General features: G+C 44.6%; 1 protein-coding gene across 2 annotated transcripts in view; it reads left to right on the top strand.

The window, feature by feature from the left end:
* CAMK2A (calcium/calmodulin dependent protein kinase II alpha) overlaps positions 1-16,650 on the top strand; it is a 586,451-nt gene that overhangs the window by 372,409 nt on the left and 197,392 nt on the right. For both annotated transcript variants that reach the window (XM_086931308.1, XM_086931309.1), the window contains exon 4: positions 14,805-14,859. In XM_086931308.1, coding sequence (XP_086787434.1) covers positions 14,805-14,859 — 55 coding nt within the window. The remainder of the gene's footprint in view (positions 1-14,804; positions 14,860-16,650) is intronic.

The raw sequence follows: 16,650 nt of genomic DNA on the forward strand, positions 1-16,650 counted from the left end.
CTGTTGAGATTCCAAAATGTAGTGCTCATCCTAGCTAAACAGTGTATTACTATGGCCTGGAAGTCTACCACATCGCTGCCAATGCACCTGTGGCAGGCAGACATGCTACACTAGGTGCCTGCCAAGCTAGTGATACACAAGCGATTACGCATAAGGGGCGAGGGATTGGACCCATTGGAATGCTGAGATACATACCTGGAAAACATGAGTCTAGTAAGGATGATCTTCCCCCTTTAGCGCCTAACCTTTTAGTCTCAGATATAATGGGTGGGCAAATTTTCCCTCTAGGCAGTCTTCGCTGGACCCCTCAACTCGGTTAATATATTGGGCGATTTGGTGTTGAACCCACCTCCCCAATGATTTTTGCGGGTTTGACAGGGGAGACTTCCATCTGTTGTGAAACATTATACTGAGTACTCATGTAGCTGCTAGAGCCGGTGTATCTTTGGATGAAGTCCTGACCACACATGCATGCATGCACGCCCACACACACATACACACACACACATGGGTGGGGTAGAGGGTGCTGTTTCATTGTTATAGTTGCTTGATGAAACTCAAGTTTGTATGTGAATGCACTTGTTGGCCTCTGTTGCACGGTATATAGACATTACACATGAAACAAGGCCACTGTTAGCAAGTATTTTGTCCTTACTAGACCAAGCACGTTGGCCCATCCTATTGTGTGGTTTTGAAGAATGGGGGAAAATCCCCAAAGTGCATGTATGTGGCGGCTGATAGGTCACATGTTATTGTGCTGTCTATTACTTCCTTCCTCTACAAGTGGGAGAGTATAGTACGCCATGTGTGTTCTATTTATCGACTGTACCAACAAAGTATAAAATATAATGAATGAATAAATGAGGGATTTGTAAAGCACTGGACTCACCGCTGTAAGGGTATCTACGCGCTAGCAGTGAAACATGAAAAACAAGGAGGTGGAAAGCAATCATTATTAAAAGAGTTCAGTTTTCAGTAGTTTTCTGAATTTTAGCAGGTCAGGGCACATACGTAACGCACTGGGGTGTGAGTTCCAAAGGCACGGGGCAACATAGGCAAAAGATTTGCCACCCCCGCGAAGTTTGTTGACCAGGGGCACTACTAGCAAAATATTTACACAAAAAATGATGAGTTGGGAATGATCATGTCCACCGTGTTGGCAGGAATGCATTCACCATCACTGTCAATTACTCACTCACTCACTCACTCACTCAGTGCTTGGAATTCAGCAAACTTTGGCACAAGGGTGCTACCACTTGAAGGCCAATTTCAGGCACAACCCCTCAGAATGAAAACACCTGTATTGGAATTTATAATAGGGGAACATGGTGATTTGACAAAGAAAACAAACAAGAAAACAAAGGGCTCAGACAATTAGAGAAGAAACTCGTTTTCACCAATGTGAGCGAATTAGCATATACAAAGTTAGGGTAGCTCAAAATTTATTTATCCAGCATTTATAAACATTCAATATACCATTACCTTTTATTAATAATAATACCAGGCATTGTGACAACGTCAGTTTGGTTGCATATCAGTGGAGCCCTTTAATGTGTCTCAACTGGTACACCCTAATTTTCAGGATACCTTTGTTGGATATAATGTCGAGGGCCCACCTCTGCTAACCTTCTGTAGAAGCAGTAACATTTCCTCCCAGTAATTCCCTTTGGGATGGGAGACCTCATGCCTCTTCCCTACGGAGGGCAACGCTTTCTGCCTCAGGCCATTTCAATGTCACGCCAGCCATTGTTTCATTGTAGGGGACAGGGCATTTCCAGTTTATTGTATCTCATCTGCCTCGGCAGCTCGTTTCCAGTCTTTGATGTATCCAGCTTGAATGCAAAGCAGCGCGGCACTGTTAGAAAACAAAATCGCACATTGAAAAAATGAAAAAGACGTTTTATATCCAGGATATTGACGTAAATAATTAATTTACTCTCTTAATTTCTATGCAGGTAAGTACTTAATCAATAACAACTCAATCGGAATGAAAAAAGACAGAGTCCGTGGTGTTAGAGTTTCTAAGGGTTTTATTCCTCATAAAGGAATGGTCGTGACCAGGATATCATGTTCTGACCACCACAGGGGTGTCAGAAGGGATAGAGCAAACTTTATTGACATTACATAGCTTATATACTTAATTCACATCATAAGTAATGGTGCAAGAGGCGTAACAGCTGAGAGAAGACAAGATAACAGTATGCACGTGTTACTAGTACGTAATCAAGAGGCGTGAACTAGGCGTGAATCAGAGGTGTGTGCTAGAAACGTCACTGATAGGTGACGCAAGTGGGTGGCACCAAGGGGTGGTGCTACCAGAATTGTTGCAATGTCAGCAGAAATCGGAAGCTTGGATGCGCGCGCAGCTGCATGACGTGTGATTGACGGGGTGCAGGGGACTTGACATTTACACTGACGGAAAGAGACAGAAGTCTGGCATGTCAGATCAACTTGTACTTCTATCATATCTGATATCTGATGTTTAGGAACCATACTATCTGGGCGGAAAGGTCTCTAGGGCAGAAGCTATTCTATGCTAACTGTGGATGCGTGTATAAGCGCCTAAGTGTCTGCATGAGAAGCGTGGGGGCACGGGGCCTTCCATGGAAGCATGGTAACAGAGGCTATGAATTACTTGCATTGAGACAGGTCGGCCCTTTGGCTCTGCAGCTGGAGAGGATGTTTACTGGAGCTAGTAGGCAGGAATGCATTCTCGAGGAGCGGAACAGATAACTCGAAGGTTATAGTCAGTCTTGGCAGAAAGCAGGCTGAGCTGAGCGCGAGGGGCCGCGCTGAAAGTAAGTCAGAGTTCACGGGTACAGAGGTAGCCTGGGCAGAGGCTGTCAGAGTCAGGAGCCAAAAAAGAGGTTCGATGGCAGAAATTCAGGGCCTACTCTGCTAGAGCAGGAAAACATGTAAAGTGTACTACAAAAAGACGGTGGCATAGCATACTTAGGAACGGACTATATAATCCATTCATGGTGGATCTGAAAGAGGACAAGTTAACGTTGGACGCAAATGTATTTGCGTCTTCATAGCTGGCACAGGAGGGAAGTTACATGCACTTTAAGCTGGTACATGGAGTCGGTGGGGTACGCGCTAGGGAACATAACATGACCAAAAATTTATATTTCCTCATTCCCTCCTTGTTCCCTACGGACCCTTCATGATATATCGATCCTCATGAATCGATCAGTTTGTTCTTGTAACATCATTTGTTCTTCTTTCTTTCGTTTACGTTTTGAGAGAAAACTGGAATGTTCAATACAAGAGGTGGCACACAGTCCACAAATCGCTGGCCCACACTGCAGGCACAGGCAGCAACTGAATACTAGGACTAGGCCAATGCCTAGGAAGGATAGGATCTTCCATCCCCAAGCTGTTAACGTTGTCCAGAACCAACCGGACCAAGTCCAGGTGCCTGGATTCTGATGTATCTGATTTGCAATTTTATGGAGACGGGTGATAGCTTGATATACAGATGGTGCGTTTTGTGGTATGAAAACACAGCAACTTGACCCGATGACCTTACAGGCTCCACCTCTATCTGCCAAGATGACGTCAATAACAAGACGATTCTGAAGGACAACAACCCGCATGGCGGACTGCTCTTCTGTTAAGTTACCTAAGGCGGAGGCAGTTTCATTCACTACTGCTTCAAGTGTTCTAGTTAATCTGCGTATTAATTTACTATTCTGAACAGGTCCTAAAAAGAAAAAGAACCCTTTATTAAAGTCGGTGTACTGTTCCCATGCCGTTTCTGTGTAGTCGACAAGTGGGATATCTCTTCTGGGTCTATTCTTTACTAGATTGGTATTTCTATGGTAATCAGGAGGAGCTAGAAAAACAGGTGGCAGAAGGAATGCAATGTAACAGGTACCATCCCAATCTGGAGGTAGACGTATGTATGCGGTATGACCACAAACAAAGTAAGAATGACTAATAGCTTTAAAGGATGATTTTCCATGATCACTGAATTCGACCACAGTAGTGCATTTACTATGACCTAAGTGTACTGAACCTTTCTTCTTGATACATAATTCACCAGTGACTGGCAATACTGACATAATGGGTAGAACTGGTGTGGCTTCGGATTCAACAGTGAGAATCATGAGGCTAATTGTATAATTACCTAATCCATATACTTCATTTTCTAGATCAGTTCCTATTCTAGTGGGGAGTCCCTCCTTATCTGGGTAACAGACGTCTAGCAGGACTAAGTTCAGATTTCCCCAAACCCAGCCCCCATCGAAAACAGCAATATCAGGATCTAAGGAGTTAATTATTTTAAACCATGCTCCGCAGGAGCCATTGTGAGTGAATGGGTACGGAAAGAGGGGCAGAGCTCCCTTGTAATTCTGGTAGGGAGGGAGTCGGCCACATATCCAGCAATTTGTAGCATTGTTAGTTTGATGAGAATGATGTAGCATACTAATGAATGTATTGTTGCGCAGCGCAAGTCTGTAGGAAAGCTCGTGTGGAGGTAACTCACTAAAAGTGTGTTCAGCAGATACATTGTAGGCAGATTGTTCACGCTTGAAAATAGGGTAATAGATAGGTAAAACGATGCTGACAACAATAATTAAAATACTCAGAATAAACATGATTAATAGTGTCACTATACAGTGACTACGAAGTGATTTACAGTATGTACGTTTCTTTGCTTCTCTCTCTCTCTCTCTATCTCGATCTAGGGGATACATGTCAGAAACTATTTAACCGATTCACCTAGGGGAGGACTTAAACAATTAAACTGTCTGACTTGCTAGATCGTAATTTCATGCGATAACTTTCTTGAGGAGTTTTTTCTCGTTCAGATTCTGTAAAGTCTTTTTGTTCGACACAGTCTTTGGTGGGGGTGGACGAGTCTCGATCAGGTTTCAGTCCAGAGAATTTTTTTATATGACTCGTGTGAACCCACCCCTTTCTTCCTTCGATTTTCACGGCCGTCCTTGTGGTGAGAAGAACGGTCTTCGGGGACTTCCAGCGGGGCTCCAGCGGACTTTTTCTGTCGAAGTTGCGAACGAGCACAATATCGCCAGGACGGACGTCGTGTGGCTTTACATCAGTGTTGTCAGGGAAGGCTGCGGCAACCTGTGAACGACATGATTGGAGTGCAGACATCAAGGAGGCAAGGTAATCTGTCAACATATTACAATCAACATCAGTAATCTTTTTCGGAATGGGCGTCCCCCACATATTCGGTGGTCTGCCAAAGACCACCTCGTACGGGGATAGCCCTGATCTCGAATGGGCGACCATTCTCATGTAGAATAGTGCCACTGGCAGGGCGACTATCCAGTCGACCCCTTTCTCCTGACATATTTTGGCAAGGCGGATCTTTAGTGTCTGGTTATGCCTTTCTACAAGGCCTGCTGCTTCGGGATGTCGGACACAATGGAACTTCCACTGGTATCCCAGTAATAAAGAAACTTCTTTCATTAATGCAGATGAGAATGGCTGACCGTTATCTGAGTACACGACACGAGGCAGGCCGTATCGTGGGAAGAATTCACGAACCAGCTGCTTGGCAGTGGTCGGAGCAGTGTAATCTGGGACTGGGTATGCTTCGGTCCAACGGGACAGAGCACAGACAACTACGAGAACATATTTAAATCCTCGACAACGGTCCATCTGGATATAATCCATCTGGAGGACTTCAAAAGGGTGATCGGGAGGATGAAATCCACCTTGCTCTACAGGGACGCTTTTACCTGGATTGAACTGACAACAGATCATGCAAGTACGCACTTTCTGTTTTGCGGCTGCTCGTAAGTGTTTATTGTTCCAGAGATTTTGTAAACTGTCTAACATCGCTTTCTCTCCTAGATGTGCAGGACTATGTGCTGTATTTATCATGACTTGAACCATAGAATCAGGGAGAAACCATGTAGATTTTCCCTTCGTCATCCAACCTTGATCTGTCTGGATCCCTCCTAGTTCAATCCATTTCTTTATTTCTTCTGGAGTAGCATGTGTCTGAATGTCGATAACATCTAGTGTGGGATCCCTGACTGTCATACAGTTTGTCTGTTCGGTTGTCTTTGTTGTATCAGTTGTCTGAGTGTGAGTCAGTGCTGTATGTTTTGCTGTTTGATCTGCCAGGTCGTTACCCTGGGAAACAGAATCTGTGACTTTAGTATGTGCTTTACACTTCATGACGGATATGGCTGAAGGCAGATGTATTGCTTCTAACAGTGCTTGAATGAGAGGACCGTGTTGAATCTTGGCACCATGAGAGGTCAGAAAACCTCGTTCTTGCCACAGCATGCCGAAGTCGTGTACGACTCCGAACGCATAACGGGAATCAGTGTATATGTTGACATTTCTGTTCTTGGCTAGAATACAGGCTCGGGTCAGAGCGATGAGCTCTGCCGCTTGAGCAGACAGTGTATCAATACGATGTGTTTCTTTAACTTCAGTTTCAGTGGTCACTGCATATGCGGCCACTAATTCTCCTGTACTTGTTCTCATACATGAACCATCCACATAAAGTGTCAGGTCTGCATTTGTCAATGGAACATCTGTTAAATCTCGTCGGGGCTTTGTTACTGCATTAATGATCTCTATGCAATCATGCGGAACTGGATCTGTCATATCTGTAGGTAACAGTGTTGCTGGGTTCAGGATACTGCAGCGTCTGATTTCTATGTGTGGCTGGAATAGTGTCACTTCGTAACCTGTCAGTCGTGCTATGGTCAAGTGTTGAGTTTGGGTTCTGTTTAACAGAACCTCTACAGAATGTGGAACTTGTACTGTTAACTGATGACCTAAAACAATTGAATCGCTCTGTCTGATTGCTAACGCTGTTGCTGCTACTGACTTTAAGCACGCAGGGAGTGCCTGGGCTACTGAATCCAATGTACTTGAAAAATAAGCGCAAGGCTTATGTGAACCTGCTTGATCTTGAGTGAGGACAGACAATGCTGTACCGTCACGTTCTGTAACAAAAAGTGTAAACGGTTTGCTGTAACATGGTGTCGCTAAAACTGGTGCTTGGCATAATGCTTTCTTTAATTCCTCAAAGGCTTGTGTATGTTCCTGAGTCCAAGGGAGGGCAGGCGAAGTTGCTGCCTCCTGCGTCGTTAACTGGATGAGTGGTTTAGCTAGAAATGCATATTGAGGAATCCATTGTCTGCAGTACGAGGTGAGGCCTATGAAGGCCCGCACTTCCTTTTGTGTCTGGGGTCGTGGCATATTTACAATTAACTGAATGCGATCGGGAGTGAGCTGTCTCCCCACTTTGGACAGCAAGTGACCCAAGTACACAACTTGCTGAACACAGAATTGTAGCTTCGAAGGAGACACCTTGTGTCCCTTGTCGGCCAAAAAATGTAAAACTGTTAATGATGCTTGCTCACATTCGGGCTCATTTCGTGCGGTGATCAGTAGATCATCGACGTATTGCAGTAAAGCGGTGTTAGCTGGCATTTGAATACAATCTAGTTGTCTTTTCAGTGCTTGACTATAGATGCTGGGGCTTTCTGTGAATCCTTGAGGTGCGCGGGAAAATTTGAAACTTCGTCCATTTAAACTGAATCCGAAGAGATATTGGCTCTCCGGATCAATAGGTACACTGAAGAAAGCGTTCTTGAGATCAATTACAGTAAAGAACGTTGCTTCTGAATCAATAGCAGTCAATAGGGAAGAGATATCGGGGACCACAGGGTACTGTGGTACAATGCATTTGTTCAGCTCTCGAAGATCAATCACCAGCCGATATACTGGCGGTGCATTGGGGTCTGTACGTTTAAGAATTGGAATGATGGGTGAATTACAGATATTGGAGTCGGTCTCTACGACCACTCCCTGGGCAATAAGCTCTTCAATGATTTTCAGTAAAGCCACTACAGCATCAGGTGGTAACTTGTATTGTCTGATTCTGGGTAGAACAACTCCTGTCTTGAGTGTAACACGGTATGGAGTGATATGCATACAACCTACATCAGCTGGGCCTTTTGCCCATAGGTGATCTGGTACATTTTTCAATCTGACATCAAAATCTCTTAAAACATAATGACCCTTGAAATCCCGTAGAAAGAGTCTGACTCCCTCCGGGGAACAGCATATTATAGCTCCTAGAGCCTTCAGTGTTTTAATTCCTAACAGATTTTCTGGACATGATTTAGTAAGTAACAAATCTGTAACTCTGGATAATGGACCCACAGCCAATGGTACTGGTTCTGATACTTCATTTACAATAGGCTGTCCTGAAAAACCAAGGGAAACATTCTGTGAGCCTGAGAGGGGTGCCCCTGGGACTTCATTGTGACTGATTGTAGTGCGACTTGCCCCTGTGTCAATTAAAAACTTTCTGTCTTTTCCCAATACGTGACTGTGTACATAAGGACCTTCTTGATCTACAGGAATTTCAATAAGAGGCAAACCACCTTCCCTCTCTAGGCTGTTTCATGTGTAGCGGGGGTAATCTGGATATGCAGATTGGGCATACTGGTACATCTGTTGTGAAACTTGCTGAGTCGCGGCAATGGGCTGTGGCTGTGGTACTGCTACTGTCTGTGCTGTGTGGGATGGAGCATGCATAGGCTGTGTATTCTGCATCGGCTGTACATTTTGTGAGGTCTGTTGCTGGACCTGATCGTGTCTAGGCGGATGCGGTCTTTCTTTAGTTTTACCTGTCAAAATGTTATGTTTCAGGACTGGACATTCATGTACATAGTGACCTGGCTGTTTACAATAATTACATGTCCCTTTAACGGGAGCTGTAGTGTGATTTGTCTGGGCCCCACCCTTTCTCTGACCGTCGGCTGGGACCGTCTGAGCTACTAACATTTTCATTTTCGTGTCTTTCATACGCTTCTGTTCCTGATCTTGTTCTTCTCTAATTCTGTTCTGATGATATTGTAACATTTGTAACATCTGGGATGGCGTATTTGCCTGCCAAGTACTTTCAACTTTGTACACTCTATTTTTAACTAATGGTAGGGAATTCTCGACTAATTTTGATACAAAAAGGTGTGGATATGATTCGCTGCTAGGTTGTAGGCCACTATTTATAATGAAACATTTCTCAAATCTTGAATAGAAGTCACTAGTATCTTCATCTTGTTTCTGTTTACAGGACGAGATTGCGTCCCAATCTTCCTTTCTAGTTGTCAATAATCTTGGCAAAACCTGTACTATTAATCCGGGTAATGCTTTAGTCCTATCCCCAAGGCCTACCCCTGGGATTCGTTTGTTTTCCTCGTCTTCTATTTCTGCCCATGCTATCTTTGCCTCCCCCACCTCCCAATCTTTTTCCTTTAATTTCTCGTAAATGCCCGTGGGCAACAGTACTTTTAACATTTTCATAATATCATCATACGTGTAATCCCCCATGAGTAACATGTCTTTGAGCTCTCTGTGAAAACCTGCAGGGTCTTTATCGTGACACGGAACTAGTTTCTTCATTTCTAACAGTTCTAACTTAGTCAGTGGTGTGTGAACATACACACGCTTCAAGACTTGATCCGCACCCATAACTGGGTGTACTTCTCGTAAGGGGTTCTGACTTTCAATGCCACTCAGGCATTGCATGTGATACGTTTTTCTTTCTGGAGGCGGGGCGGGAACATATTCAGAACTTATGAAGGTGTTGTATTTGTGTCGTTGTTCTAGAATTATTTGTATTAACTTGGTGCTGAAACCTCTCCATCTATCCATGAGTAGGGCTTCTAATGTTTCGTGTAAGGGACCTGGATCGGAATGGTGGTTTCTGAACTTGATGAGGAGGTGCTGAATCATGTATACACCTGCTATTTTCTGCTCGTCTGGGGAAAGGTTCAAGAATGTCTGTGCTAACGTATCATCATGATATATGTCTGGGTTTTCGGCCCATAACACGGCTGACCGGGCTAGTTCCTGTTCATCCATAGAATTGAGTACATGGTACCCCATTCGGTCTCGAAGCCTTTTATCAGTTTCCTGGAACTGATGTTCAGAAGAATTCGGGTTTGTTAAAGCAGAGAGAAAAACTCTCTTGTTTTCCGGACGGATGCCTTTCCTAAGGTAGTTTCCCTTACCTACATACGCTATAGTATCTGTAGTCCTTCCTTGTTCTGTAAGTTCTTCTTCCTCCTCGGAGGAAGCTTTATCATTCCCTTTCTGATGTGCCGTTATCACTGCCCTTCTAATTTTCTGGTACATACTGGCTATGCAAGCCCCCCTGTCATGTTTTCCTTCGGCTATATTTTGACCCCACTTTGTTAGTGCATCTAATTCACTTTGATCTGTCTCGGGCCTGTCTCGTTCTCTTATTAGACAATTTATGAAAAATCGTAATATCTGTGCTTGAATGTCAACTTTCTGTTTATCCATGGCATCCTTGATACTGTCAGGGTCTTTCCCTGTCTGTATAAACTCATATATTCTATCGAGACGCTCCTTCATTCCTACATAGCATAGCAAGATATCAGTGGCAGATCTTAATCGTAGTGATGCCAATATCATTAGATCGTTTTTTCCGGGTACTGGATCATATCTGCAAACTGACATGTTTTCCTTCAATGCGTCAAGACGGGGAGACTGGAACGTAGGCGTGTCCCTGAAATTAAATCTGCGTGTTAATGGCGGGGTCCGAAGACCCGCAGTCGCACCTCCTGAAGCGGATGCTTGGGCATTATCTCTCGGCGGAGTCTGGATCTGAACTTGAATTTGTCGTTTAGTAGGATCAGGTAGGACTTGTTTCGGTAGGTCAATCTTGGGTGCGGGAAGTGGTGGAGCTGGCGGAACAGGGGAGGTCTGTCGTGGTACTGGCGGAACATGATCTGGGGGCGTAGTGCCACCCCCATCCCTGTCAGTAGGCAGGGCACGAACAGGCAGATTGGTGTAAGCTGGTGCTACATCCTCTAGATAAGAATTTAAGAATATGTCTTTAGTAGTTTTATGCCTTACTTTAGTTGGAACTAATGGTGGCGGTAAGTTTTTCGGTATTTCTGATAGGCCTTCAGATGTGCCCTCGGCCGCGAGATACATTCCGTTTACAAGATTGTTTCGGGCACGGTCTATTTGTTCTGTTTTTACTCGGATCCCTTCAATAACTAATTCGTTTTCTTGGGCTTTTTCTGATTCTTTAAGTCTGTCTTCTCTACGGAGTGCTTTCTCAGCACGCTTATGTGATTCCTTACGCCAGAATTCTATGGCGTCCTTCTGGGATTGTCTAGCTTTCTTTTTCCATAATGCTTCTTCTACCTTCATGATGCACTCGGCATCCCATGTTCCGGTAACAGGCCATCTGTGTCTTTCGTCTAGGTGCTTGGTGTAATCGGCCCATAAATCTAGATATAATATGGCATCTATGCCATGCTTGTGGTACATAAAGTTACCTGGAGTGTCCCTAGGGGGAATAGGAATTTCTTCCTCCAGTATCCCTTTCCTAGTTCCTATCTGCTTTAACTTGCTGAAAAACGGCATTTTGCTTATTTATTACTGAATGCTCAATCCTTATTCCTTAATACTGCTGACAGCTAGTTTATACGAGAAACACAAAAATGCACATTTAAACAGTCACATTCAAACCACGACATTAATCACATAAGAACATTGAAGACATAGATGACTACCCCCCTATACTGGATGTACTGCTCAACAGTACAGATACACTGGTGTAACAGTGCAAAAATTCGGAATACTAGATATACTGCTAAACAGTACAGATACACTGCCTAAAAACAGTGCAGACCGGACTTGCGTACCCAAACCCGTCTAGATACGACCCAGCAATGGTACTCACCGGGAAGCACGGAAACAGAAGGCCTCGGAAAACTCGACTGGACTCGACTCGGTACTTCGGAAAACTTCGGAGAACTTCGGAAAACTTCGGAAAACTTCGGAAAACCTCGGAAACCTGGTGGGCCTCTTGACACCTCGGACCTTGCTTCTTTCGACTAGGCTCTGGTCGGGATCCTCCGCACTCCTCACCGCCTCGTCTGGGCACTGATCGCAGTCTTCGTCACCTCCGTGGGTCAGAGGGAGATGCAGGAAATCCTGCCAGTACGCGTAGGTTCCTTCTAACTGATGGCAGGGGACAGAGCTTGCAATGCGCCAACCGGCGCGTGAGGTGGGGGAGGGGTCCCTATTCGGGCGCCAAAATGACGTAAATAATTAATTTACTCTCTTAATTTCTATGCAGGTAAGTACTTAATCAATAACAACTCAATCGGAATGAAAAAAGACAGAGTCCGTGGTGTTAGAGTTTCTAAGGGTTTTATTCCTCATAAAGGAATGGTCGTGACCAGGATATCATGTTCTGACCACCACAGGGGTGTCAGAAGGGATAGAGCAAACTTTATTGACATTACATAGCTTATATACTTAATTCACATCATAAGTAATGGTGCAAGAGGCGTAACAGCTGAGAGAAGACAAGATAACAGTATGCACGTGTTACTAGTACGTAATCAAGAGGCGTGAACTAGGCGTGAATCAGAGGTGTGTGCTAGAAACGTCACTGATAGGTGACGCAAGTGGGTGGCACCAAGGGGTGGTGCTACCAGAATTGTTGCAATGTCAGCAGAAATCGGAAGCTTGGATGCGCGCGCAGCTGCATGACGTGTGATTGACGGGGTGCAGGGGACTTGACATTTACACTGACGGAAAGAGACAGAAGTCTGGCATGTCAGATCAACTTGTACTTCTATCATATCTGATATCTGATGTTTAGGAACCATACTATCTGGGCGGAAAGGTCTCTAGGGCAGAAGCTATTCTATGCTAACTGTGGATGCGTGTATAAGCGCCTAAGTGTCTGCATGAGAAGCGTGGGGGCACGGGGCCTTCCATGGAAGCATGGTAACAGAGGCTATGAATTACTTGCATTGAGACAGGTCGGCCCTTTGGCTCTGCAGCTGGAGAGGATGTTTACTGGAGCTAGTAGGCAGGAATGCATTCTCGAGGAGCGGAACAGATAACTCGAAGGTTATAGTCAGTCTTGGCAGAAAGCAGGCTGAGCTGAGCGCGAGGGGCCGCGCTGAAAGTAAGTCAGAGTTCACGGGTACAGAGGTAGCCTGGGCAGAGGCTGTCAGAGTCAGGAGCCAAAAAAGAGGTTCGATGGCAGAAATTCAGGGCCTACTCTGCTAGAGCAGGAAAACATGTAAAGTGTACTACAAAAAGACGGTGGCATAGCATACTTAGGAACGGACTATATAATCCATTCATGGTGGATCTGAAAGAGGACAAGTTAACGTTGGACGCAAATGTATTTGCGTCTTCATAGCTGGCACAGGAGGGAAGTTACATGCACTTTAAGCTGGTACATGGAGTCGGTGGGGTACGCGCTAGGGAACATAACATGACCAAAAATTTATATTTCCTCAATATGTAGAGTGGGCGATGTTTACAAAAAGAACAGTTTTCCACATTAACTCATGTATGCACACATTGAATACAGCTGTGTACAGCATGTTGCACAGTGTTTATTTTGAACTTGAGAAAGAAAAAGGGTACCTCTTTCATTTTTTATGTATAAGATTTCTCACAGCTTACAAGCATGCTTGAAATACACATCTGAACACATCAACACTGCCTGCCGGGGGATACGAGGGAGTTTACCAAAGGACAAGCTAGGGATAGCAGAAGAGACGTTTTAAGGCATGAGCAAAGTGGGCAATTGCCCAGGGCTGCCAACTTCCAAGGGCCTCCCCTGGGAAAGACAATTTTTTCTTCACCTGGCTCACCTCCACCTATTTTTTATGTCAGTCCCTCTCCTCTCTGCCTGCCTCTATCTCTGAGACTCACTTGCTTATCCCAGTGGCATCTTAAGGACATTTGGGGGCCTGGAAAGATGTATTTCAACTGTTTTGTGTGAACCCTGTTTCTCAAAGTTTGTTTGCCATCATGCCTGCTTCAAGTAGCAGAAAATGGGCAGTAAAACTACAAACGAAAGGGCCACAAAATATTGGGTATATTTACAAGGGAATGGTGGAGCGTGGCGTTAAGCAAAAAATGCTAACTCCACGCTCCCCCATTCTGAAAACGCAGGGATGAGCCGTATTTACGAAGATACAACACACCATAGCATTTTCCCTAGCGATGGCGCTAAATTAAGCTGCAAAGAGCCAATGCAGGCACCCTTGCACCAAAGTGCAAGGGGGCCTGCATTGAGGGAATTATTGTTTATGTGCTGGGAGGTGTTTCTTACAATGCAGCACACATAGAAACAGCAAAAACTAGGAGAAATTAAGAATTTCTCCTCGTTTTGCCATGTTAAGATCAGGTTTTCCTTGGTCTTAATTTTGGCACTGCCTCTAATTTACTCCACCATTCTAAATAGGGGTCAGCATAAAAATCAATGGGTGTTGCGGTGGAAAGCCCAATGCAACACCCATTGTCCACCTCTTTCACGCTAAGTATTGCGTAAAAGGGTGACTTATTTACAAGGTGTATCAACAAGCAAGGCTTGGGTCCTTAGCTACTCGGACTGGACCACCATATAATGGGAAAGAAACTGTGTGTCCAGGGAGACTGTTAACCGTACTTTTGGTGGCTTAACACCGCCTTGTAAATAAGGCAAAGCCCCTATCGCCACAGGAACATCATTAAAAGTGACGTTCCTGTGGCTATAGGGGCTTGCCCCTATATCTTGCAAAGTGCCATAAAAATTCTTCAGGCAACACTGGGTATCAGCTGCTACCCATGGCGACCTCTACTTAATGTTCTCGTTTACATCCACTCTCAGTAACATCGTGTAGACCCATTGCTTACAGGAGTAGAGGTATTAGACTTTGTTTGTCCTCCCTTGAACGTTCTGTGGCTGCACATGTTCTCTGGGTAACCACAACCCATTTTTTTCTCTTCCTGTCCTGCAGTGAGGCTCCATGACAGTATTTCCGAGGAAGGTCATCACTACCTGATTTTCGATCTGTAAGTAACATCAATAATGCGTGTGCATTTACTTTATAATCAAGCATCACTGTGTGTCCATGTTCATGGCTGCATGCCTGTAATATGTGCAGCTATTGTGTTTTGTGTATGCGCAGCCATTGTGTTTTGAGTATTTCCCGTGTGTGGCTGAGTGCTATTCTTTTACCTGCCTGTGGCAGCAGGGAGCGCGGGTGAACAGCAGCGACCGCTTATTTGGTTGCGGTGTCACCACCTGTCAGAGCACAAAGGTGCTAATAGCAAACTAGTAATTGGAAAGCAGATTCACGGAAGAGCAAAGCAGACATGGGAAGGTGTGTGTTATGTTTCAATGTGCAAAAGCAAGCACAGCTAAGGAGCTCAGGGAAGGCAGCATAAAACTGTGGAATTATAAGGCTAGAGAGATCTACACTGAATAGACCCATGTACAGTGTCGGAGGCATTTTAGTCCAGAGATGGTGAAGTGGTGGAATTCAGTGCATGTTCAGTTGCAAAACACAGAAGCAAGAAAGAAGGGCAGATGATGGGTCTGGAGCCAGGGAGATGATTGATGGTCTAAACCACTGCTCTGACAGTTCACAGAAGGAAGTGTGTGAGATATTGAAAACTGTTGTTTCTCTTTCAGGACACTTTGAACACCCAACTAGATTGGGTGGCTAAGCCAAACTCTCACTTCTCTGACATTTTAAGTGGTCCTAGCTAATAGAAACGTGACTTGGGCAAATCAATGTCAAATGATGCAGGATGGGGTTCGGTTGCACTCAACATATCACTCCTTAAAGCACACCTTCATACTGTGTGTACTGCTGTGAGTGTTTTTGGATTTTGATTATTTAGTCTGCCCCTTGGTAGGGATACTGTTTTGATTATTGCCCATCCCTTTATGCCATTAAGGCCTAAATGTAGCTCTCCTACAACCCAGGCATACTACCCATGAAGGCAGCAGATACACGCCTAGTGTACATTTCTGACATAATGCCATTATAGGAAATTCTGGACTATGACAAAAGAAGCCTGCTCTCTCTAGATACATATGTAAAACTGACTGATCATTTTCCCACTGTGACAGCTATAGTAGACAAAGTGCTCCTAAGAATGAGTGGTATTTCGCCCACATAAGTCCAAACTTGTATGACTCCCGAAAAGGCCTGTGCTTGTGTAGCAAAAGAAGTCATGAGGGGACATCTTAAAAACGAGTAGTCTGCATCTCTTTTTAAAACAATTGGCTCCACAAAGGATTTGCCTTTTCCAAAGTCTCTTGGTGCTGTGGCTTCCTCAGAGGAGAGGGTGAGAGCTCTGTCTTCACTTGGTGGATTGATTGAAAAGACTAAAAATATGCTAGTTAACCGGCCAAAGCTCTCAGCAATAGCTCTAATACTACAAGTGACAAGATCCATCTGGGATCCACCTTCTCCCCCACCTCCTTGACATCATAAACTTAAATAATTTAAAAGCTATTCCAACCACCTGCCTGAACATACCTGCAGTATGCTAGAATATTCTCAGGCCCTTTTATCCCTTTGCTGGCAGATGATTTTAATGAAGTTTGTTATAGGCCTTTATTAGGACTTCCGATGTTCTCTCCTGGATTCCTTTCAGAAATTCTCACTTATGACGAGACACGATGGGCTATGAGGCATGGTCAAGTAACCGTTTTTGTTTTAGTTAGTCTTCCATCTTTTGGAGCAGCCAGCCGCGCCCGTGGAGGGAGTTCCTGTAGGGCAGAAAGGTGGGGCGGGGAGGGGCAGGGTGGGTGGTGCTAAAAACCAGAATATGGATAATTTGAGGTAAGTA

Source organism: Lissotriton vulgaris, chromosome 7 (genome assembly GCF_964263255.1).
Source record: "Lissotriton vulgaris chromosome 7, aLisVul1.2, whole genome shotgun sequence".
In the NCBI taxonomy this organism is placed as follows: Eukaryota; Metazoa; Chordata; class Amphibia; order Caudata; family Salamandridae; genus Lissotriton; species Lissotriton vulgaris.